Source organism: Rhinatrema bivittatum, chromosome 10 (assembly GCF_901001135.1).
Source record: "Rhinatrema bivittatum chromosome 10, aRhiBiv1.1, whole genome shotgun sequence".
Lineage (NCBI taxonomy): Eukaryota > Metazoa > Chordata > Amphibia > Gymnophiona > Rhinatrematidae > Rhinatrema > Rhinatrema bivittatum.
This window is the reverse complement of record NC_042624.1, coordinates 122,712,829-122,738,950: the sequence shown is the minus strand read 5'-3', so window position 1 is coordinate 122,738,950 and position 26,122 is coordinate 122,712,829. Positions and strand designations below refer to the sequence as shown.

General features: G+C 49.9%; 1 protein-coding gene across 3 annotated transcripts in view; it reads left to right on the top strand.

Moving 5' to 3' along the window:
• Positions 1–26,122, top strand: part of PTCH2 (patched 2) — a 123,372-nt gene that overhangs the window by 42,290 nt on the left and 54,960 nt on the right. For 2 of the 3 annotated variants that reach the window (XR_003858937.1, XM_029618111.1), the window contains exons 3-7: positions 8,801–8,990; positions 9,602–9,671; positions 16,630–16,721; positions 20,282–20,477; positions 23,309–23,430. Coding sequence is in view for 1 of the 3 variants with exons in the window: in XM_029618111.1 (XP_029473971.1) it covers positions 8,801–8,990; positions 9,602–9,671; positions 16,630–16,721; positions 20,282–20,477; positions 23,309–23,430 (670 nt within the window). In the remaining 2 variants the exon portion in view is untranslated. The remainder of the gene's footprint in view (positions 1–8,800; positions 8,991–9,601; positions 9,672–16,629; positions 16,722–20,281; positions 20,478–23,308; positions 23,431–26,122) is intronic. The other variant, XR_003858938.1, reaches the window with a different exon arrangement.

Here is a 26,122-nt window from a genome sequence, read left to right as displayed (position 1 = left end):
AAACGATATTCACGAAAATTCAGGGGGAAAAGTGTTCGTTTCATGTTTTACCCAATATATAATGAATTAAGAAATATCGTACGATATTTCAATTCATTATAAAAACGATTCACATCCCTAGCAGTTACTACCCTTAACAGAAACACGGGGGTAACCTGCAGGGAGCGGCAGTTACTACCCTTAACAGAAACATGGGGGTAACCTGCACGGAGCGGCAGTTACTACCCTTAACAGAAACATGGGGGTAACCTGCACGGAGCGGCAGTTACTGCCCTTAACAGAAACACGGGGGTAACCTGCACGGAGGGGCAGTTACTGCCCTTAACAGAAACATGGGGGTAACCTGCACGGAGCGGCAGTCACTGCCCTTAACAGAAACATGGGGGTAACCTGCACGGAGCGGCAGTCACTGCCCTTAACAGAAACATGGGGTAACCTGCACGGAGCGGCAGTTACTACCCTTAACAGAAACATGGGGGTAACCTGCACGGAGCGGCAGTTACTGCCCTTAACAGAAACATGGGGGTAACCTGCACGGAGCGGCAGTCACTGCCCTTAACAGAAACATGGGGGTAACCTGCACGGAGCGGCAGTTACTACCCTTAACAGAAACATGGGGATAACCTGCACGGAGCGGCAGTTACTACCCTTAACAGAAACATGGGGATAACCTGCACGGAGCGGCAGTTACTACCCTTAACAGAAACATGGGGATAACCTGCACGGAGCGGCAGTTACTACCCTTAACAGAAACATGAGGGTAACCTGCACGGAGCGGCAGTTACTACCCTTAACAGAAACATGGGGATAACCTGCACGGAGCGGCAGTTACTACCCTTAACAGAAACATGGGGATAACCTGCACGGAGCGGCAGTTACTACCCTTAACAGAAACATGGGGATAACCTGCACGGAGCGGCAGTTACTACCCTTAACAGAAACATGGGGATAACCTGCACGGAGCGGCAGTTACTACCCTTAACAGAAACATGGGGATAACCTGCACGGAGCGGCAGTTACTACCCTTAACAGAAACATGGGGGTAACCTGCACGGAGCGGCAGTTACTGCCCTTAACAGAAACATGGGGGGGTAACCTGCACGGAGGGGCAGTTACTGCCCTTAACAGAAACATGGGGGTAACCTGCACGGAGCGGCAGTCACTACCCTTAACAGAAACATGGGGTAACCTGCACGGAGCGGCAGTTACTACCCTTAACAGAAACATGGGGGTAACCTGCACGGAGCGGCAGTTACTGCCCTTAACAGAAACATGGGGGTAACCTGCACGGCGCGGCAGTTACTGCCCTTAACAGAAACACGGGGGTAACCTGCACGGAGCGGCACTCACTACCCTTAACAGAAACATGGGGTAACCTGCATGGAGCGGCAGTTACTGCCCTTAACAGAAACATGGGGGTAACCTGCACGGAGCGGCAGTTACTACCCTTAACAGAAACGTGAGGGTAACCTGCATGGAGCGGCAGTTACTGCCCTTAACAGAAGGCATGGGGGTAACCTGCATGAGGCAGCAGTTACTGCCCTTAACAGAAACATGGGGGTAACCTGCACGGAGCGGCAGTTACTGCCCTTAACAGAAACATGGGGGTAACCTGCAGGGAGCGGCAGTTACTGCCCTTAACAGAAGGCATGGGGGTAACCTGCATGAGGCAGCAGTTACTCCCCTTAACAGAAACATGGGGGTAACCTGCACGGAGTGGCAGTTACTACCCTTAACAGAAACGTGAGGGTAACCTGCACGGAGCGGCAGTTACTGCCCTTAACAGAAACATGGGGGTAACCTGCAGGGAGCGGCAGTTACTCCCCTTAACAGAAACATGGGGGTAACCTGCACGGAGCGGCAGTTATTACCCTTAACAGAAACATGGGGGTAACCTGCACGGAGCGGCAGTTATTACCCTTAACAGAAACATGGGGGTAACCTGCATGGAGCCACCCAATGCACTTCAAACAGGACATTTCAGGGGCAACAATGGAGAAGAGAGAAGTGAGAATCACGGTGCAGGGAGGAAGGGAGAAAGACACCAGCACCTCCCAGACCCCTCCAACCTCGCTGTCATTGAGTTATACACACCAAGATCACCAAGAGCTTTGCTCATTCTCAGATCATCCACGAGATCTTTAATGTTACTCTGTCTTTCCTCGTTAATGCTTGGGTAATTAGTGCCCTGGAATTTAAGTCTTCCTCAGTGCTCTTTGAAGTCTGGATCGTATTACACTCTTTCACATTAACACTAATTACAAACGCTCCTTTACTCTCTCCTTCCCCTGCCGTTTCACCTCCTCTGTCTGTCTCCTTTCTTCCATCTCTCTCTCCTTCAGGAAACTTTATGGGCTGCCAGAGTAATGCACAAAGTGGTTAAAAAAGAAGAGGAACATATGAAATCCAAAATGTTCTGCTGTCACTCTGTCCGCTTTCTCTCTCCACTTGAAGCAGGGTAGGATGGGAATGATCTCGGCCTGTCCTCTCCTTGATGTGTGCATTGTGCCTGAGAGCTGGCGTTCATAGGATTATAATATGTGCAGGGCCCAGGACCCAGCAGCAATAGATATAAAGGCACTTTTCCACAAAGCAGGAAGGGAAATGTTAATCACCAAATCAGTAGTTAAAAATCAGATCAAAGAAAACACTTCCAAAACAGCCCAGTCTGCTGAGGAATATAAATATTTAAGACAATTCTCCAACAGAGAGCCCCTCAGAGAAGATTTTACACAGCACCGGTTTTCATAAGCTTAGACATTAGCAAACAAACCTAAAATGGAAAAAACCAGAATACATGCAGAAAAATCTGTCTAAACCAGCAGAGGCCATGATTCCTTCCGGGACAAAGGGTAAAACCTGGACTCAGCACCTGCAGGCCCTCTGAAGAGCTCACCCAAGAGAAAGGGCAATCAAAGATACCCGATAAGAGTAGAGAAAATCAAGGAAGGTCTCCTGACGCTTATAGCACATGTGGCCTCCTTGCCTTACTAAATCCAGGAAGCACCAGCAAAACTCTTTAACCTGATTCTACCTTCCGGCCAGAGGGGTTAAATCCGCCAGCAACCCAGACAGTAACATTAGCAAAGATCTGCACAAAAGGCTCCTCCAAAACACAGAACCACTGACCACAGACCCTGATTAACAAACATCCCCTCGGGGAGAATCTTTGCACGGTTTATTGACTTCCCAAAAGCCTTCTGCTCTGTCCAGTGCCATCCTAACTTCAGCTTTAAACAATTGCAAACCTGTGTTGGGGAAACATTTATGATATAATGAAATGCTTGTATCCATCCCTAACTGTAAGGTCAAAATAAACAACCTGCAGAAGAGAGCCAGCGTCCGAGAGGAGAGAGGCAGGGGTGTAACGCTCAGGGTCCTCCCCGCTGTACTAGAGAGCGCTCCTCAGCACCAGGGCAGATGATTTGGTTGGTCTGCAAGAGACTTACTGCAAATCATAGGCCCTACAGGGCAACTTGGCAAAGCCAAATATTAGATTTTCCAGATAAAGCAAAGATATCTCCAACAGATTCAAGTCCTTACTAAATAATTCTTTATTTAACTCTCCTTCTATTCCGCCCAGCCCAGGACATGTAGCTTTGGGCAGGTTGCATTAGTGAAAACATTAGCAAATAAACACGAAACTGAACATACACTAGAACAGGAGACCCCAAACTAGGGCCTGAAGGCAGGCCTTGCCTGAATTCATCCGGCACCCAGCAGCGACGGCCTGCAGGGCTGGTGATGGGAGTGGGAATGGGAGTGCATTCTGCTGCTACCAGCAGCGCAGATTCTTGACCTGAGTAAGTGGTGCTCTTTGCAAGGCCACCACTGATTGTGTTGGGTTTTGTTGGTACTGGTGCCGCTTGTGCAAGTGAGGCCACTAGGGCCGAAGAAGGGGAGAGCCACTGCAGCACAGCCACAAGGAGTTTTAGGCTGCCCTGGAGGGTATTGCAGGCAATGGGGAGGAGGGTACTGGTGGTCTCCCGATCTGTGGGGATAGTGGTTTCTAGTGCACCAGCTCGTAGGCTGTAAAATGCACGGGCAACATATGGAGGTGTGCTTGGAAGTTCTTTCTCAATACCGTTAGGTCTGTATTGTGTCTCTTTCTGCCTGTCTGACTGCAGATCTTAGTACCTGATGCTGTCGTTCTCCACACATCATACTATTAATCGTTTATATAGCTCTGCCAAAACTGGCCCCAGAATGAATCCCTGAGGCACTTCACTCATCACTCGTCTCTCCTCAGGGTAGCTTCCATTTACCACCACTCGCTGTCATCTGCCAGCCGGTCTGTAACCCATTCTACCACCTTGGGACCCACTCACAGGCTTCCTATGAGGAACAGTGTCCGAAGCTTTGATGAAGTCCAGATCAATCACATCGCGTGCTCCTCCTTTATCTCTAGGCACCCAATCAAAAAGGTCAATCAGGTTCATTCCATACAATCTTCCTCTGGCAAAACCTCGCTGCCTGGGATCCTGCAGATCTTTGACTCTCCTCTCCTTCAGCAGTGCCTCCATTAACCCCTCCCGGTTCCAGGCCCCGCCAGCTCCTCTCTGAGCTCCTTTACTAGCCTGGGATGTGTCTCGTCAGGCCCCATATAGAAAAATGCTAAATAAATAAAATAAATGTTGGGGTTCCATCTCCGTTCCCTTCTGGAAATGGGGCTCCTTCCCTTTGCCAATGGTCCTTCTCCAGGGTCCACCTTAGTGAACAGCGAACTGAAGTATTTGTTTAATGTTTCCTCATCTTTCTCTGCACAGTGACCCTTGTCTCCTCTCAGTCTGGCCTTCCTCCTTCCTCTGATAGATCCCTCTCTTTTCCTCTTCAGCAATCTTTCCGTCCACTCCGGCTTTTGCTATCCTGCTTTCTTTCCATTTCTTTCACTTTCATCAGAGATTCTTTCCCGTCTTCCTCAGTTTTAGTTCCTTTGTTCTTTTTGAATGCCGATCTTTATTCCTTTAATTTTCCATAAAGATTTGTTGTTGCTGTTATAGCTCCTCTCAGTTTGGTCCTTTTCTGTTCTGCGGCAGTCAAAAAAGCAAACAGAATGTTGGGAATTATTAGAAAAGGAAATGGTGAATAAAACGGAAAATGTCATAATGCCTCTGTATCGCTCCATGGTGAGACCGCACCTTGAATACTGTGTACAATTCTGGTCGCCGCATCTCAAAAAAGATATAATTGCGATGGAGAAGGTACAGAGAAGGGCTACCAAAATGATAAGGGGAATGGAACAACTCCCCTATGAGGAAAGACTAAAGAGGTTAGGACTTTTCAGCTTGGAGAAGAGATGGCTGAGGGGGGGATATGATAGAGGTATTTAAAATCATGAGAGGTCTAGAACGAGTAGATGTGACTCGGTTATTTACTCTTTCGGATAGTAGAAAGACTAGGGGACACTCCATGAAGTTAGCATGGGGCACATTTAAAACTAATCGGAGAAAGTTCTTTTTTACTCAACGCACAATAAAGCTCTGGAATTTGTTGCCAGAGAATGTGGTTCGTGCAGTTAGTGTAGCTGTGTTTAAAAAAGGATTGGATAAGTTCTTGGAGGAGAAGTCCATTACCTGCTATTAAGTTCACGTAGAGAATAGCCACTGCCATTAGCAATGGTTACATGGAATAGACTTAGTTTTTGAGTACTTGCCAGGTACTTGTAGCCTAGATTGGCCACTGTTGGAAACAGGATGCTGGGCTTGATGGACCCTTGGTCTGACCCAGCATGGCATGTTCTTATGTTCTTATGTTCTTTTGTTCACTTCACCCCTCGTCTCCCAGCCTTTTCAAGGTACATTCTCATTTTCCCAAACTCTATATTTTTTCAAATCCTCAACTTTGTTTTTCGTGTGACTTCTCTCCATCTTAGCTGCTTTATCACTGGCGCTCAGGTTGGCACCCACCCGGACATTAGAGCTACCGTCTCCATCCGTGAATACCAGGGCCAGCTTCGCTTGTCCCTGAAAGGCTCTGCAGAAGGGATAACTCCAACCCATATCTGCAAAGGGGAGGAGGTTTAAAATCCATGACCAGCAACAAATGACCTTCCCTTCCCGTCTTCTGGCTGTCTGTGGCCAGATCTCTGTCCAGTTCCCCCTGTCTGAGTCAGAGGCCTGTAGATGTGCTGCCCACGGTGCTTCCTCCTCTTCCCAAATTCCCTGTATCCCAACGCTGCTACTCCCCTTTTACTGTCTGTCTGTCTGTCTGTCATCTGTACCCTTCCTGAAGAAGTTATCCTTCAGTACTGAACCAGGTCTCTCCAAATCCGCCTCCACGTTAGGGATTTTATTTCCCAGCCTCTGAGCATTTGTGCTCAGTGCTTTCCAGCTATTTTCTCTTGGCTTGATGCTTTTCTTGGCTTCCTTTGAGCTCCTTTTGCCTGGAGCTGGACTGTTTTAGTTTGTTCATTTCTGCACTCACTTCCTGTATTTGTGGGCAGGCGCCGTTCCAATTCCATTCTCTTCCTTCTGTCATCCCCACCCTCTGAATCTCTCACTGAGGATCCGTTTTCCTGCCAGGGACAGACTCCCAGCCCTCTTCACACCATGTTTTCAGCCTTCCCTTCCCTTTCCGTGAACAGATAACACTTCTGAAAGGCAATGGCTTCCCCAGTATCTGCAGATCTCTTTGTACAATAGTCATTTTCATTACGTTAATTAATTAGATTTCAGCACAGTTACTTTGAAAATTAAATTCTGGAGAGGAGGGGAGGCCTAATTAACAGTTGAGATGAGTTTTAAAAGGACACAAGGTTAGAGAGGAATAATGTAAATAAATATATTTGGAAAAAGCTCTTAGCAGCTGGAGCGCTGCAATCTCCTGACCTGGAGGCAGCTTTCCACCTTAGGGGCAGATACGAAACTAAACCCAGTCTTTCTTTCCCGGGAGCAGCCCTGTCATTTCTTTTTAAAGGCTGTAAACCGCAGCCATTTACAGGGGGGAAAGCCGCCAATAGGTAACGAGAGTTCCCCCCCAGGACTAAGGGTAACCATCCAAGTCCTCAGGCTCGGTGCAAAGTGAATGTGCGGCCCTTGGCTGCCTAATGAAATGGTTAAGTTCAGCCCCCCCATGTGGGACTGCTGGTGATTTCATCTTCTCCTCTCTTCTAAGCCTGCTCCAGTGTGGGGGGCGTCTCTGCTGAGAGCCTGCAGTCTGGCGGGGGGGGTGTTTAGCCGCACGCGCCCTTATTTTATTTATTTATCACCTTTAGCATCGAGTGCTGGGTGAGCTACAGTAGCCAAGTGGTAGAGAAAGTGCAAGCTCCAAGGAGGTTAGGTCAAGCGATCCAGCAGTTTTGCTCCTGAATTGGGACTCTGCATCCAGCCGTTCCTGCAGGGAGTGCTCCTGCATCCAGCCGTTCCTGCAGGGAGTGCCGTGGTTTGTACCTGCAGGGCGTGCCGTGGTTTGTTCCTGCAGGGCGTGCCGTGGTTTGTACCTGCAGGGAGTGCCGTGGTTTGTTCCTGCAGGGCGTGCCGTGGTTTGTACCTGCAGGGCGTGCCGTGGTTTGTTCCTGCAGGGAGTGCCGTGGTTTGTACCTGCAGGGCGTGCCGTGGTTTGTACCTGCAGGGCGTGCCGTGGTTTGTTCCTGCAGGGAGTGCCGTGGTTTGTACCTGCAGGGCGTGCCGTGGTTTGTACCTGCAGGGAGTGCCGTGGTTTGTTCCTGCAGGGCGTGCCGTGGTTTGTACCTGCAGGGCGTGCCGTGGTTTGTTCCTGCAGGGAGTGCCGTGGTTTGTACCTGCAGGGAGTGCCGTGGTTTGTTCCTGCAGGGCGTGCCGTGGTTTGTTCCTGCAGGGCGTGCCGTGGTTTGTTCCTGCAGGGAGTGCCGTGGTTTGTACCTGCAGGGAGTGCCGTGGTTTGTTCCTGCAGGGAGTGCCGTGGTTTGTTCCTGCAGGGCGTGCCGTGGTTTGTTCCTGCAGGGAGTGCCGTGGTTTGTACCTGCAGGGAGTGCCGTGGTTTGTACCAGGCTTGGGATGGGGAAGCTCAGCCAGTGAGAGCAGACGTCCCAGGATTACGCTGTGCACTGGCAGTTCAGGAGCTGATGCCTTAAAATGAAATATCTTCTCCTTGCTGCCCAGAATCTGGTTGAATTTCGCTGAAATGTTGAAAGTGCCTGTGCATGCAAGCCCCAGCGCCAGGGTGCACCCCTGCGGTGCCGGCAAGCTCCCTGGGAGGGCAGGCTGTGTGTGGCAACTCTGGACCTGCAGACCTTGTACCTGGTGTTCAGCAGGAAAGGACACAATTGGAGATTCCCTAAGCCGTTCACTGACCTGCTCATGGATTTAGCAGCACCCAGAACAGCTCCCCACAGTCCTGCTGGGCAGGGAGGGCAGCTCACCCTCACACAGGCCCAGACTGTAAAGCCCGCTCAGCTGAGTGCGCTCTCTGACGCGCGTTTTCGACACGCGTCCACTACCCCTTGTATTGTAAGGGGTTTAGCGCGTCGAAAATGCATGTCCAACCCCCTCCCCACAAAAAAAAATCTAATAATGCTAATCAAGTGCATGTTGATGAGGCTATTAGTTATGAACCCTGGGACACAGAAATGAATGCCCGAAAAAGTGCACAGAAAAGCAGAAAATCCTGCTGACAGCCACCTCTCCTGGTTTTCCGCTAATAAGGAAGCGCTAGGCACGCACTATTGTCCCTAGCGCCTCCTTTTTACTGCGACACCCCCTCATTTAAATTCAGGCTCGTGTGCCCAGGAGAGGTGGCTGGGCGCGCGTTGGGAGAGCGCTGTATGGGCCTGATCGTGTCTTCTGCTGTGCCTAATGCAGTGTGTCTCGTCTCTTGCACGCAGCGGGCAGCCGGGTCAGCCACGAGCTGCGGTACACGAAGGAGAAGCTGGGCGAAGAAGCGGTGTACACCTCCCAGATGCTGATTCAGACACCGACCCAGGAAGGCGAGAATGTTCTGACCCAGGAGGCCCTGCTCCTGCACCTCCGAGCTGCTCTGGCTGCCAGCAGGGTCCGGGTATCACACTACGGAAAGTAAGTCGCCACACGGCAGCCAGAGAGACCACCAAGCGCCTGCCACGCTATTCCTGGCAGGAGGCAGGCTCCTCACCCTCTCTTTCCGGCCATGCTGGCTCTGGCTCTATTTGGATGCTTTTTTTCAGCCTCAGTTTGAGTTGATGCAGTTTTTTTCCACATAGCGCTTATGTATCCATACATCACTGGCATCACCACATCTCTTCTCTTTACTGCTCCTCTAGGAGCAGAACAATTTTTCTAATGTGCCGGTTCTTGAGGAAAAAAGTACAAACCACCAGCAAGAGGGCACTTTTATGAACTCCTCTTCCGAGGGATTAGAGCACAGCTTCATTTACCATCTCTTCTCTTTTTAATTTCAATAAACGGGGCCTTCTGTAGCCACAGCTTCTGAAATAACGTCCCTGCTGACTTACTAAATGTGCATCCATTTATTATGTATTTCTTGTATTTGTTAGTCAGTGGTGCTCGAGCGCAAAGCGATGTACACTCACGAAACATACATAAAAGCAAGACAGAAAATACAGAACAATAAATATCTTAAAACAAAAAACTACATACAAACAAAAAGCAATGCCATATACTTCTTGTGTTTGTTCTGCGTTCTGCAGGTCCTGGGATTTGAACAAGCTTTGCTTCAAGTCAGGAGTCCCCGTCATCGAGAATGGAATGATCGAGCGGGTGAGTCTCCTGCTGCTGATCGCCAGCGGCCCAGAGCTTCCTGGGGTTTAGAGATGGCAGTGGAACCAGTGGGGCTAATGTCCTGGGGATTCATTTTCCAGTATAATCAGGTCCAGATGAATCAGTTGGCTTTATTTTTAAATTTCTAACTGTTTCGAAATCCTGGGCTTTCAGTCCTTCTGTCCTAAAGGAACTGAGACTGAATGTGGCTGATCTCATCAAACCATCTGATAACTATTGGGAACAGCGGGGCAGAAGTGAGATGCACTGTCAGATCTGTGGGGGGGCAGGTCTGAGTACTGGGGCAGCAGAGGTTGCTTGCAGGGCAGGAGTGAGGTGCATTGGCAGATCTGTGTGAGTCCTAGAATATAAACAGGGTGCTGCAGGGCAGGAGTGAGGTGCATTACCAGATCTGTGTGAGTCCTAGAATATAAACAGGGTGCTGCAGGGCAGGAGTGAGGTGCATTGGCAGATCTGTGTGTGTCCTAGAATATAAACAGGGTGCTGCAGGGCAGGAGTGAGGTGCATTGGAGATCTGTGGGGGGGCAGGTCTGAGTACTGGGGCAGCAGAGGTTGCTTGCAGGGCAGGAGTGAGGTGCATTGGCAGATCTGTGTGAGTCCTAGAATATAAACAGGGTGCTGCAGGGCAGGAGTGAGGTGCATTACCAGATCTGTGTGAGTCCTAGAATATAAACAGGGTGCTGCAGGGCAGGAGTGAGGTGCATTGGCAGATCTGTGTGAGTCCTAGAATATAAACAGGGTGCTGCAGGGCAGGAGTGAGGTGCATTGGCAGATCTATGGGGGGGCAGGTCTGAGTACTGGGGCAGCAGAGGCTGCTTGCAGGGCAGGAGTGAGATGCATTGGCAGATCTGTGTGAGTCCTAGAATATAAACAGGGTGCTGCAGGGCAGGAGTGAGGTGCATTACCAGATCTGTGTGTGTCCTAGAATATAAACAGGGTGCTGCAGGGCAGGAGTGAGGTGCATTGGCAGATCTGTGTGTGTCCTAGAATATAAACAGGGTGCTGCAGGGCAGGAGTGAGGTGCATTACCAGATCTGTGTGAGTCCTAGAATATAAACAGGGTGCTGCAGGGCAGGAGTGAGGTGCATTGTCAGACCTACGAGTACTGAAATAGCAGGATAGGAATGAGGTATACTGGTAGAGTTGTGTATGGGGGTCTCAGTACTGAAATAGCAGGGGTGCTTGCAGGGCAGAGTGACATGCATTGTCAGATCTGTGAGGAGGCGATATCCTTTTGTGGATTACAAACTGGTTAAAAGACAGGAAACAGAGAGTAGGATTAAATGGTCAATTTTCTCAGTGGAAGGGAGTGGACAGTGGAGTGCCTCAGGGATCTGTATTGGGACCCTTACTTTTCAATATTTATAAATGATTTGGAAAGAAATACGATGAGTGAGGTTATCAAATTTGCGGATGATACAAAATTATTCAGAGTAGTTAAATCAGAAGCGGATTGTGATACATTACAGGAGGACCTTGCAAGACTGGAAGATTGGGCATCCAAATGGCAGATGAAATTTAATGTGGACAAGTGCAAGGTGTTGCATATAGGGAAAAATAACCCTTGCTGTAGTAACACGATGTTAGGTTCCATATTAGGTGCTACCACCCAGGAAAGAGATCTAGGCATCATAGTGGATAATACTTTAAAATTGTCGGCTCAGTGTGCTGCAGCAGTCAAAAAAGCAAACAGAATGTTAGGAATTATTAGGAAGGGAATGGTTAATAAAACGGAAAATGTCATAATGCCTCTGTATCGCTCCATGGTGAGACCCCACCTTGAATACTGTGTACAATTCTGGTCGCCGCATCTCAAAAAAGATATAATTGCAATGGAGAAGGTACAGAGAAGGGCAACCAAAATGATAAAGGGAATGGAACAGCTCCCCTATGAGGAAAGGCTGAAGAGGTTAGGGCTGTTCAGTTTGGAGAAGATACGGCTGAGGGGGGATATGATAGAGGTCTTTAAGACTCCTGCAGCACTCATCCAGGTCTTTAAGACTCCTGCAGCACTCCTGCAGCACTCATCCAGTCCCCAGAGGCACTCATCCAGCAGCACTCATCCAGTCTCCTGCAGCACTCATCCAGCAGCACTCATCCAGTCTCCTGCAGCACTCATCCAGTCCCCAGAGGCACTCATCCAGCAGCACTCATCCAGTCTCCTGCAGCACTCATCCAGTCTCCAGAGGCACTCATCCAGTCCCCAGAGGCACTCATCCAGCAGCACTCATCCAGTCTCCTGCAGCACGCATCCAGTCTCCAGAGGCACTCATCCAGTCCCCAGAGGCACTCATCCAGCAGCACTCATCCAGTCTCCTGCAGCACTCATCCAGTCTCCAGAGGCACTCATCCAGTCTCCTGCAGCACTCATCCAGTCTCCTGCAGCACTCATCCAGTCCCCAGAGGCACTCATCCAGCAGCACTCATCCAGTCTCCTGCAGCACTCATCCAGTCTCCAGAGGCACTCATCCAGTCCCCAGAGGCACTCATCCAGCAGCACTCATCCAGTCTCCTGCAGCACTCATCCAGTCTCCAGAGGCACTCATCCAGTCCCCAGAGGCACTCATCCAGCAGCACTCATCCAGTCTCCTGCAGCACTCATCCAGTCTCCAGAGGCACTCATCCAGTCCCCAGAGGCACTCATCCAGCAGCACTCATCCAGTCTCCTGCAGCACTCATCCAGTCTCCAGAGGCACTCATCCAGTCTCCTGCAGCACTCATCCAGTCTCCTGCAGCACTCATCCAGTCTCCAGAGGCACTCATCCAGCAGCACGCATCCAGTCTCCTGCGGCACGCATCCAGTCTCCAGAGGCACGCATCCAATCTCTAGCAGCACTCATCCAGGCTACAGAAGCACACATCCAGTCTCTAGCAGCACATCCAAGCTCCGGTAGCACTCATCCAGCACCGATCCAACCTGAACAATAATGTACTACCGACCACGCACCTACAAATCACTCATCCCAATCATGATTTCCCCCACTACACAGTTACTAGGCCTCACCCTATTCACCATAATCCTATTCAACGCCCAATCTCTCACCAACAAAACTCTTATACTCAACGACATACTGCAGGACACAACCCCAGACGTTTGCGCCATAACAGAAACATGGCTCAAATCCACGGACATCACACTCATTAACCAATTACCAACGCAGACTTACGATTTCTTCTCCATCCCAAGACAAAAAAAAAGAGGAGGGGGTATCTTCCTAGCTGCAAAAAAATCCTTAAGGTTCTCACACCACCCCATCAGTACAGTAACTAAACTAGAACTAGGATTGTTCAAATCAGAACAACTCCAAATCCTGCTAGTCTACGCCCCGCCAGGCTTACTAGAGTCAGACTCCTCTCCTATCATCGAAACCATAACTCTGCATCTCAATCTTGACTCCCCTGCTATAATCCTGGGTGACTTCAATTTACATGTTGACAAAGTTCCCCTCTCTACAAACTGTGAAGCCCTCCTCACCGCACTGTCAGCGATGGGATTCAGACAACAAATCAATAAACCCACCCACAAAGCAGGCCACACGCTCGATCTACTCTTTACAAACACTGGTATTTCTCTTACAAAACAACCAAATTGCAAAAAAGTCCCATGGTCAGATCATTCTCTAATCTCCACCAGTTTTTCCTTACCTCGATCAGACTCCAAACTCAACTCAAGACCCTCTTTCCTAAACAGAAAACCTTGCAACTCGGAACATCTAAGTAAAGCTCTAACCTCGGATCTACCACTCATTGAAGTATCTACCCCTAACGCTGCCCTCCAATCCTGGTCCAAAATAACAAAATCTATAGCAAACACTCTCTGCCCACTGACAACCAAAACAAGGTCTGCTAATACATCCAAACGTCAACCCTGGTATAATGATGAACTACGAAAACTCAAACAATTACTTCGGCAAAAAGAAAGAAAATGGCGCAAAGCCCCTTCACCAGCCTCACTCTCTGATTACAAACGATCACTCCATCTTTACAAAAGTACCACGTTGAAAATCAAAAGAGACTACTATGCCCGAAAGGTTCATCATCTCAGCTTTGACTCAAAAGCTCTATTTGCCTTCGTTTCCAGCCTCACTAAACCTATCACTCCAGATATACCACCCGAACAAGCCCAGACTAAAGCAGACGAATTGGCTCTTCATTTTAACAAAAAAATATCGGATCTCCTTAATCAGCTGATTCCAAACACTACGTCTCCAGATAACACATATCTTCCCCAAAATAAAGACATCCAGCTTAATGCCTTTGAACCCATCACAATCACAGAGATACAAAATGTATTAAAAAGAATGAAACCGTCATCACACCCATTTGATCAAATCCCTACCAAAATGCTTCTTCTTATCCCGGACACAATAGCAAAAACCCTAGCAGATATTATAAACTGCTCCTTATCACATGGCATCTACCCAGATGACCTAAAAACTGCCTCAATCAAGCCACTGCTAAAAAAAACCAAATCTAAATGCATGTGATCCCAACAACTTCCGGCCTATTTCCAACCTACCATTTTTAGCTAAAATCATGGAAAAACTGGTAAACACCCAACTATCCAACTACCTAGAGGACCACAGTATTCTGTCCCCAAACCAATATGGTTTTCGCAAAGCCGCAAGCACCGAAACGCTACTAATTTCACTCATGGACTACCTACTCTCTGGTATTGATAAAGGCCAAGCATATTTACTAATCCTCCTTGACTTCTCGGCGGCCTTTGACACCGTCAACCACGCCCTTCTTCTAAAACAGCTGGCAAACATTGGTTTAACAGGTGCCACACTAAACTGGTTCAAAACATTTCTAGAAAACAGAGGATACAGAGTCAAAATTCATAATAAAGAATCCCAATACCACCCTTCTAATAGAGGAGTGCCGCAAGGATCATCACTTTCACCCACCCTTTTCAATGTCTACCTGCTACCACTCTGCCAACTACTTACAAAATTAAGCCTGAAACATTTCCTTTTTGCAGACGACGTACAGATCGTAATCCCTATAAAAGAATCAATCTCAAAAACAATGGAATACTGGGACAGTTGCCTATTAGAAATTAAACTTCTCCTCAACAGTCTAAACCTTGTACTCAATGCTTCGAAAACAGAATTCCTGCTCATATCACCGGAAAACAATAACACACATCCTAAACCACCCGCACTCCTTCAAACAACCCGCGTAAGAGACTTAGGAGCCATCCTAGACAATCGTCTCAACCTCAAAACATTCATTAACCAAACCACCAAAGATTGCTTCTACAAATTACATATCCTGAAAAGAATAAAACCGCTGTTTCACACTCAGGACTTCAGAACAATCTTGCAAGCAATAATCTTTTCCAAACTAGATTATTGCAACTCATTACTATTAGGCCTCCCAGCTTCTTACACCAAACCTTTACAAATGGTTCAGAACTCTGCAGCCAGAGTCCTTACAAATTCCAGGAAAATTGACCACATTTCACCTATTCTCAAAAACCTCCATTGGCTTCCGATCCACTATAGAATCATGTACAAAACCATTAACATCATTTACAAAACTATCAACCAACACACGCAACTCGACCTACAAATACCACTTAAAAATTCACCTCCGCCAGGCCTATCAGGGAACACTACAAAGAGTCACTCCAAATTCCAAAGGCCAAAACCTACCAACATAAATCCTTGAGTCTCAGAGCCTTCTCATCAGCAGGTCCAGCTCTCTGGAACTCGATCCCACCTGATTTGAGACAAGAGCCATGCTCTTTAACATTTAGGAAAAGACTAAAAACTTGGCTTTTCAAAAAGCATTTCCAAGCCTTGAATAAAACCTCCTCTCACTAGCACTAACTCATATGCAATAATGGAATGTAAACACGAATCAACCAACCTCAAACCCTCTCTCACTAATTCCTGCTGAATATTTATCATACTATTACCATTCACAACTGTCATATTTATTCATTTGATTACCTATGTACCGTTTCATAGTCTTATTTTTTCACTTGCTATTCTAATGTATCAATAGGCTGAAATGTAAATATTGTGCTGTTCAATTTCTCCCCTTCCATCCCAAGTTTATTTTCCTTGTTTTTTGTAACTTTCCCTCTCCCTTTTTCTGATTCACTGTATTTAAAGTTCAAGGTTCTTATTGAAAATATTGTTTTTTACGTTACGTTATGCTTTACACTCCTTGTTATTTGTAAACCGGGTTGATGTGATGCCTATCATGAAACTCGGTATAACAAAAACAATAAATAAATAAATAAGATCATGAGAGGTCTTGAACGAGTAGATGTGAATCGGTTATTTACACTTTCGAATAACAGAAGGACTAGGGAGCACTCCATGAAGTTAGCATGGGGCACATTTAAAACTAATCGGAGAAAGTTCTTTTTCATTCAACGCACAATAAAGCTCTGGAATTTGCTGCCAGAGGATGTGGTTAGTGCAGTTAGTGTAGCTGGGTTCAAAAAAGGTTTGGATAAGTTCTTGGAGGAGAAGTCCATTAACGGCTATTAATCAAGTTTACTTAGGGAATAGCCACTGCTATTAATTGCATCAGTAGCATGGGATCTTCTTAGTGTCTGGGTAATTGCCAGGTTCTTGTGGCCTGGATTGGCCTCTGTTGGAAACAGGATGCTGGGCTTGATGGACCCTTGGTCTGACCCAGCACGGCAATTTCTTATGTTCTTATGTTCTTATGTACTGAAATAGCAGGGGTTACTGCAGGATAGGAGTGAGGTACCCGGGTAGTAGTGGAGCAGTAGGGCAGGAGTGAGGTGCATCGGCAAAGAGCTGTGCTCCTCAGATGGATCCTGTATGGGGTGCAGCCCTTTATGAATGGCTGAGGCAGTGCTTGTCCTCCAGCTGATCTGTTGTGCGCTGGTCTGGACTCACGCTGTCTTTTCATGACTTTGCTCTTGTTCTGTGTCCCTTTCTCTGGGCAGATGATTGAAAAGCTGTTTCCATGTGTGATCCTTAGCCCACTGGACTGCTTCTGGGAAGGGGCTCAGCTACAAGGGGGTTCTGGCTACCTCCCGTAAGTAACCTTTCTTGCACTCCTGCTGCTACGCTTGTCTTTGCCCCAGCCTGTAGCAACACTTCTGTTCTCTGCCCAGGCGGTAGCACTACTGCCATGTGGTCTTGCAGCTTGTACCATTTCCATGCTTCATTCTGGAGGGGTCCCATGCAAACTGTGCTAAAGAATGAGCATTAGGCACTGTTAGTAAATAGAGTGATTAGGAAGATCAAAGATGTTTTACCTCATTTGCAGCGTAGAAGTCACAGTATGAGATACAATGGGAAAAATTCCATGTTGTGGGAAGAATGGGGAAAAGAGAGTCGGTGTGAAACAGACACTACCACGATATTACATATCCTTGCCACGGAAAGGGCCGAGGGCAGCGGACTTCTTGTATACCTGCAATGGAAAAGGCTGAAGTGAGTGTCATGGACACTGCACCTCGCCATCATGTATCCATGCCATGACAAGGACCAAAGTGAGTGTCATGGACACCATAACATGATATCTTGTATCTCTACCTCTGAAAGGGCTAAGGTGAATTTCACAGACATTACACTGTAATACCAAGTGTCCCTGCCACTGAAAGGGTGGAGGTGAGTGTCATGGACATCGTACTGTAATAACACGTGTCCCTGTCACTGAAAGGGTGGAGGTGAGTGTCACGGACATTATACTGTAATAACACGTGTCCCTGTCACTGAAAGGATGGAGGTGAGTGTCACGGACATTGTACTGTAATAACACGTGTCCCTGTCACTGAAAGCGTGGAGGTGAGTGTCACGGACATTATACTGTAATAACACGTGTCCCTGTCACTGAAAGGGTGGAGGTGAGTGTCACGGACATCATACTGTGATACCACGTGTCCCTGCCACTGAAAGGGTGGAGGTGAGTGTCACGGACATTGTACTGTGATACCACGTGTCCCTGCCACTGAAAGGGTGGAGGTGAGTGTCACGGACATCATACTGTAATAACACGTGCCCCTGCCACTGAAAGGGTGGAGGTGAGTGTCACGGACATCATACTGTGATACCACATGTCCCTTCCACTGAAAGGGTGGAGGTGAGTGTCACGGACATCATACTGTAATAACACGTGTCCCTGCCACTGAAAGGATGGAGGTGAGTGTCACGGACATTGTACTGTGATACCACGTGTCCCTGCCACTGAAAGGGTGGAGGTGAGTGTCACGGACATCATACTGTGATACCACGTGTCCCTGCCACTGAAAGGGTGGAGGTGAGTGTCACGGACATCATACTGTAATAACACGTGTCCCTGTCACTGAAAGGGTGGAGGTGAGTGTCACGGACATCATACTGTGATACCACGTGTCCCTTCCACTGAAAGGTTGGAGTGAGTGTCACGGACATTGTACTGTGATACCACGTGTCCCTGTCACTGAAAGGGTGGAGGTGAGTGTCATGGACATCGTACTGTGATACCACATGTCCCTGCCACTGAAAGGTTGGAGGTGAGTGTCATGGACATCGTACTGTGATACCACGTGTCCCTGCCACTGAAAGGGTGGAGGTGAGTGTCACGGACATCGTACTGTGATACCAAATGTCCCGGTCACAGAAAACAGGTGAGCCTGGTACTGAGGGGCAGGTGAGTGTGGTGCCTGAGGTAGGTGAGTGAGAACTCTGACAGGTGAGCCTGGTACTGAGGGGCAGGTGAGTGTGGTGCCTGAGGTAGGTGAGTGAGAACTCTGACTGGGGAGCCTGGTACTGTGGGACAGGTGAATGTGGTGCCTGAGGTAGGGGAGTGAGAACTCTGACAGGTGAGCCTGGTACTGAGGGGCAGGTGAGTGTGGTGCTTGAGGTAGGTGAGTGAGAACTCTGACTGGGGAGCCTGGTACTGTGGGACAGGTGAATGTGGTGCCTGAGGTAGGTGAGTGAGAACTCTGACAGGTGAGCCTGGTACTGAGGGGCAGGTGAGTGTGGTGCTTGAGGTAGGTGAGTGAGAACTCTGACTGGGGAGCCTGGTACTGTGGGACAGGTGAGTGTGGTCCCCAGGACCGGAGGTTCTCTGTGTCTCTCTTATTAATCAGTAACTAGTGATACATTCACTGATTCACTTCTCTCACTTGTGTGCGTCTCTCTCTGTTTTCTCTGCACTGCTTCTGATTCCACTGTTTCACTCTATTGTTGTGACTCCTCCTTTGCCTTTCTCTGATCATGTTTTGCCTCCCCTCTCCATTCTCATCCCAGTCCCCTCCTGCCCTGTGCTGGGGTAAATGTATCCATGCCTGGAAAGGTCCTGAGTGCGGCTGTGTGTGTGTGTGTGTGAGAGAGCGTGAGGGGATGGAGGAAAAGGTCACGCTTTGTAACCACGTGAGAGAAAAGTGTACAAAAGCAGATGATGAGATTCATGATTGAATGTCTGAGCTGTAGCTCTTGGGGTGGGAGGGGAACACTGACAGCTGTGCAGGGAGTTGTGTGTGTGTATGTGTGTGTGGGGGTGTGTGGGTGTGTGTGTGGGGGGGGGGTGTGTGTGTGTGTATGTGTGTGTGTGTATGTGTGTGGGTGTGTGTATGTGTGTGTGTGTGTGGGGGGTGTGTGTGTGAGTGTGTGTGAGTGTGTATGTGTGTGGGTGTGTGTATGTGTGTGTGTGTGTGGGGGGTGTGTGTGTGAGTGTGTGTGAGTGTGTGTGTGTCTGTGAGTGTGTGTGTGTGTGTGAGTGTGTGTGAGTGTGTGTGTGTCTGTGAGTGTCTGTGAGTGTGTGTGTGTGTATGTGTGTGTGGGGGTGTGTGTGAGTGTGTCTGTGAGTGTCTGTGAGTGGGTGTGTCTGTGAGTGTGTGTGTGTGTGTGTGTGTGAGTGTGTGTGTGTCTGTGAGTGTGTGTGTGTGTGTGTGTGAGTGTGTGTGTGTCTGTGTGTGTCTGTGAGTGTGTGTGTGTGACTGTGTGTGGGGGGGGGGGGTGTGGGTTGGAGGTAAGGATGTATTGAGAGAGGAGAGCTGCTGCATAGACAAGCCGACTGATCTCAGCATTAATGTGGGAGGGAGGGTTTGCTTTCACCTTTCCTGTGCACTCCGCACTGCGGTGGGGCCTTGTTTTCCCACCTGGGGATCACAGGGTTTGAGCTCCCACGCAGGGGCTCCACCAGCTGAGCTGGAGCGGGTAGTCCCGTCCTTCCTCTGCTTGCTCTGCCTTGTCACAGTACGTGTGTGTGTTTTGGTGGTGGGCAGCGGTAGGGGGCCAGTCCTTCAGCCCAGGTTGATGGGACAGGACCCACCTCCCTAGGAGCGCTTATCGGGCGCTGCCAGCGTACGCAGGCTCCCTCTCTGTGAAGATGTTAGGGGGTTGCCGCTAATCGTCCTGACTGGCTGCGCACAGCTAGCAGCGCGTGCTTTCTCCCCTCTGTCAGAGGATCATGCACACGCTGGCTTACTCGCGGCTGGCAGCCTGGGGCACCCAGGACCCAGCTCTCTCCAGCCCGCCCTGCCCAGGCTCTGGCGTTCGCCTGCTTGGTCTCAGTTTTAAAATGTTTTAAAGTAGAAATGTCGGCGTAGAGCGTGCCCAGTCTGTCTCTGCAAAATGTCATCGTTTGCCTTCTCAATATTTTTCCAGTGGGCGGCCCGATATCCAGTGGACAAACCTGAACCCAGTTCAGTTGATGGAGGAACTGGGACAGTTCACGTCCCTAGATGGCTTTAGAGAGATGCTGGATAAGGCGCAGGTCGGGCAAGCTTACATGGACAGGCCTTGCCTTGATCCCAGAGACCCTGAGTGCCCGGACAGTGCCCCAAACAAGCATGGGAAACAGGTGGGTGTCTTCACCATGATCCACAGCGTCCAGAGACAGATGTAATGAATTAACAAAGAAAATAAAGAGCAGAAAGTCTCTGCGGTTAAAGAATATCGGGCCAGATGCATGAAAGGTGTATTTTTATTTTGTGTCTACGGGAAAGTGCATAGGCCTTGGGGTTAGCAGGTTGATTCCCCTGAAGTCTCTGACTGAATTAGGAGGGGGAGGCCATTGATGTCTCTGGGGTGAGAGTGACGGGGTTAGGAGGGGGAGGCCATTGATGTCTCTGGGGTGAGAGTGACAGGGTTAGGAGGTGGAGGCCATTGATGTCTCTGGGGTGAGAGTGACGGGGTTAGGAGGGGGAAGCCATTGATGTCTCTGGGGTGAGAGTGACGGGGTTAGGAGGTGGAGGCCATTGATGTCTCTGGGGTGAGAGTGACGGGGTTAGGAGGGGGGAGGCCATTGATGTCTCTGGGGTGAGAGTGACAGGGTTAGGAGGGGGAAGCCATTGATGTCTCTGAGGTGAGAGTGACAGGGTTAGGAGGGGGAAGCCATTGATGTCTCTGAGATGAGAGTGACAGGGTTAGGAGGGGGAAGCCATTGATGTCTCTGGGGTGAGAGTGACAGGGTTAGGAGGGGGGAGGCCATTGATGTCTCTGGGGTGAGAGTGACAGGGTTAGGAGGTGGAGGCCATTGATGTCTCTGGGGTGAGAGTGACGGGGTTAGGAGGGGGGAGGCCATTGATGTCTCTGGGGTGAGAGTGACAGGGTTAGGAGGGGGGAGGCCATTGATGTCTCTGGGGTGAGAGTGACAGGGTTAGGAGGGGGGAGGCCATTGATGTCTCTGGGGTGAGAGTGACAGGGTTAGGAGGTGGAGGCCATTGATGTCTCTGGGGTGAGAGTGACGGGGTTAGGAGGGGGGATAACATTGATGTCTCTGGGGTGAGAGTGACAGGGTTAGGAGGTGGAGGCCATTGATGTCTCTGGGGTGAGAGTGACGGGGTTAGGAGGGGGGAAGCCATTGATGTCTCTGGGGTGAGAGTGACGGGGTTAGGAGGGGGAAGCCATTGATGTCTCTGGGGTGAGAGTGACGAGGTTAGGAGGGGGAGGCCATTGATGTCTCTGGGGTGAGAGTGACGGGGTTAGGAGGGGGGGATGCCATTGATGTCTCTGGGTTGAGAGTGACAGGGTTAGGAGGGGGATGCCATTGATGTCTCTGGGTTGAGAGTGACAGGGTTAGGAGGGGGAGGCCATTGATGTCTCTGGGGTGAGAGTGACGGGGTTAGGAGGGGAGGCCATTGATGTCTCTGGGGTGAGAGTGACGGGGTTAGGAGGGGGAAGCCATTGATGTCTCTGGGGTGAGAGTGATGTGGTTAGGAGGGGAGGCCATTGATGTCTCTGGGGTGAGAGTGACAGGGTTAGGAGGGGGAAGCCATTGATGTCTCTGGGGTGAGAGTGACGTGGTTAGGAGGGGAGGCCATTGATGTCTCTGGGGTGAGAGTGACAGGGTTAGGAGGGGGATGCCATTGATGTCTCTGGGGTGAGAGTGACGGGGTTAGGAGGGGAAGCCATTGATGTCTCTGGGGTGAGAGTGACGTGGTTAGGAGGGGAGGCCATTGATGTCTCTGGGTTGAGAGTGACGGGGTTAGGAGGGGGGAGGCCATTGATGTCTCTGGGGTGAGAGTGACGGGGTTAGGAGGGGGGAGGCCATTGATGTCTCTGGGGTGAGAGTGACAGGGTTAGGAGGGGAGGCCATTGATGTCTCTGGGGTGAGAGTGACGGGGTTAGGAGGGGAGGCCATTGATGTCTCTGGGGTGAGAGTGACGGGGTTAGGAGGGGGAAGCCATTGACGTCTCTGGGGTGAGAGTGACGGGGTTAGGAGGGGGGAGGCCATTGATGTCTGGCAGTGAAATCTTAGTGAAGAGTGTGACAATAATTAACATTGTAACTGATATAAAATGTAAATCTGAACATATTAAGCTATAGATATATGTGAAAGATATAGTAGTCTGTTTATAGTACAATTATATGTCAAATATTTATAATTCTATTTTCTCCATAATTTATACTATGACATATAATATTTCCCATTGGTGGATAGATACAGAGCAGTATTATATAAACTCTCTATAAAAATTCTGAATGTACAGCAGGTCCTTTATTCCTGTTCCGCGCTAGTTATGGGTGTGCGGGGCGTACATTGACCTGTTTGTTCAGTTTGTCTGCCTGCATTTCATAAACGTAGATCTCCACCCGGGAAGTTCATAAGCAGCGTTTCCCAATGGCGTAATCTATTACCCAGCTCCGGAGGAAGCGCTGTTGGCTGGGCAGCAGCTCACTCAGGGCCAGATATTCTCTAGCTTATGAGATGATATCTTACATTTCCGGCTGGAATAAAATCAGAGAGAATATGCGGCTGCATGGGTTTCTCGAGGAGATGCAGAGTGTGGCTGTGTGTTACACACCGGAGAATGCAGGATTTCTGGGTATGGAGCAGACCTGCCTCATCTCCTGCACTTGGCTGCTGTTTGCCACGTCCCCTGGCAGGGTCGGGAAGCTGAGGGCTGTGGCCTAGGTCCGGTGGGCTGCAGGGGGAGGAGGGAACAGCCACGGTGCCTGTAGTCTGCCTGCTGTGCCAGTGGAGAAGTGAGGGAGGGTCTGGGAGTAGGGAGGGGAGCTGAGGATAGATGCTGAGGGAGGGGGAGAGAGAAAAGGGCTGTGAAAGGGGGATGAGTTTGAGGGGAGAGGGTCTGGAGCTGGGGGAGAGAGACTGCGAGGGGGGAGAGCGCCCCCTGGGGATGCAGCAGGAAAGTGACCTTTCCTTCACCGAGTTTTTTCTGACTTCTCTAGACTGCGGACATTCCCTTGGAACTCACTGGAGGTTGCCACGGGTTTTCCAAGAAGTTCATGCACTGGCAGGAAGAGCTGATTCTGGGTGGCATTGTGAAGAGCTCGCAGGGAGCACTGCAGAGGTGAGGGGGGGGAGTAGCGCGGGTCACTCTGGGGGCGGTGTGGGGGTGCCCTGCAGGCCTGACCAGAGCAGCAGCGGACAGGCTGAAATAATCTATACATGTGGCGTTGGGGCTGGCGCCACCGTGGCAGTGTGCAGGCAGCCCAGGGTGCCAGGCCCCTCCGGGGACGGGCCTGGCACCCTGCTGGGGTAGAAGTGAGGCAGGGGTATTAGCCGAAACTGCTGCGGAGGTGTGGGGACGGTAATAGCAGAGCACCTTGCAGAGGTGAGGGGGGGCCTAGCTGGGGACACTGCAGAAGAGGTAAGGGGATGGGGTGGAAGGATTTGCCCCTGGATTGAGAGGCCCAGGCATGATCCGGCGGGAGATTTATTTAAAGAGATATAGTGAGAGATCCATGCCCCTCTCCTCCTGGTGACCTCCTGTTGTTTGTATCTCGCAGGATCCCTGGGTTTCCCCCGTAAGTGCCGCCTTTGCTTGCAGGGCTGTCCTGTTCTCCCACTGCATTGCTTTTGGGTGACTGTCAGTGACCTGGGTTTTGGCCTGCTTCATTATTTATTTATTTATTTGGCAATGGCAGCTTCCTTCTGCTTTTCTTGGTCGTTGCGGCAATGGTCTTCGGCTGGGGGCTTCTTCCGGAGCCGTGCAACCATGGCCCTAGGTCTGGCTGCTAACTGTTACCATTGCGCCTTTACCTGATTGATTGCTCGTTACGCACTCGTCAATTAAATCCCCAAAGTGTGATGGTAACCTAAACTTAGATAGCAAGAGAGGCACATGAACCACTGAGCATGCAATCGGCAGAGAAAGAGCCTCTTTCCTGGCAAGTTTACCCAGGGAAACTGATGCGTGATGATGAGGTCCGTGTGCCGTGCTCCGGTTCTGCTTGGAGAGAGGCAGAGAAACAAAGTCTGTTACAAACTCTTAGAGCAAAGACTGGTTTCATCCATTCTCAGCTCCCTCTGTGGATTGATTAAAGCAAAGATAGAATATCCATCCAAACCTAAAGTCCTTAAGTAAAGATTAAATGGATGCAGTGCGACCAGAGGGGAAGACTGAACATGATGTAAACCATCAGACACCAGAGTGAAAGGTTTTAAGATGCTCAGCTAGTGCACCATGGCCCATAGTCTTACATCGAATAGAATTAACAAAGAAGGCAACCAAAATGATAAAGGGGATGGAACAGCTCCCCTATGAGGAAAGACTAAAGAGGTTAGGGCTGTTCAGCTTGGAGAAGAGACGGCTGAGGGGGGATATGATAGGTCTTTAAGATCATGAGAGGTCTTGAACGAGTAGATGTGAATTGGTTCTTTACACTTTCAAATAATAGAAGGACTAGGGGGCATTCCATGAAGTTAGCAAGTAGCACATTTAAGACTAATCGGAGAAAATTCTTTTTCATTCAATGCATAATAAAGCTCTGGAATTTGTTGCCAGAGGATGTGGTTAGTGCAGTTAGTGTAGCTGGGTTCAAAAAAGGTTTGGATAAGTTCTTGGAGGAGAAGTCCATTAACTGCTATTAATCAAGTTTACTTAGGGGTAGATTTTCAGACGAGCGCGAATAGCCTACTTTTGTTTGCGCTCCAGGCGCAAACAAAAGTACGCTGGATTTTAGTAGATACGCGCGTAGTCGCGCGTATCGGCTAAAATCCTGGATCGGCGCGCGCAAGGCTATCGATTTCGTATAGCCTGCGCGCGCCGAGCCGCACAGCCTACCCCCGTTCCCTCCTAGGCCGCTCCGAAATCGGAGCGGCCTAGAAGGGAACTTTCCTTTGCCCTCCCCTCACCTTCCCCTCCCTTCCCCTACCTAACCCACCCGCCCGGCCCTGTCTAAACCCCCATCCTACCTTTGTCGGGGGATTTACGCCTCCCAGAGGGAGGCGTAAATCCCCACGCGCGAGCGGGACTCCTGCGCGCCGGGCCGCGACCTGGGGGCGGGTACGGAGGGCGTGGCCACGCCCCCGGACCGCCCCGGGCCGTAGCCACGCCCCCGTACCCGCCCCCAAAACGCTGCCGACACGCCCCCGCAACGCCGCACGCTCCGCCCCGCCCCCCGACACGCCTCCCGACACGCCCACTCCGAAAACCCCGGGACTTACACGAGTCCCGGGGTTCTGCGCGCGCCGGTGAGCCTATGTAAAATAGGCTCACCGGCGCGCAGGGCCCTGCTCGCGTAAATCCGCCCGGTTTTGGGCGGATTTACGCGAGCAGGGCTCTGAAAATCCGCCCCTTAGGGAATAGCCACTGCTATTAATTGCATCAGTAGCATGGGATCTTCTTAGTGTTTGGGTAATTGCCAGGTTCTTATGGCCTGGTTTTGGCCTCTGTTGGAAACAGGATGCTGGGCTTGATGGACCCTTGGTCTGACCCAGCATGGCAATTTCTTATGTTCTTATGTTCTTAAGGGACTTTCAGAGTGAGGAATTAAATCTGATACTGAGACCCGCTCCAAACCCTGAATGTCTCTGCTCCAGGATGTCGTCTCCTCAGTAAACTGCAAACAAGTGCAATTTCAATAGGTTTGCCTAATTTTGGTACGTCAGAACCTGGCCTGAAATGTGCTAGGGTCTTGGGGTTCAGATCTGGCTTCCGTAGGACCGCACACAGAGGAGGAGGGTCAGCCCTGGCTGGATCCGGGCCAGGAATCAGAGCCATGGCTATGTGCAGCACCCGCTTTCTGAAACAGGAGCCT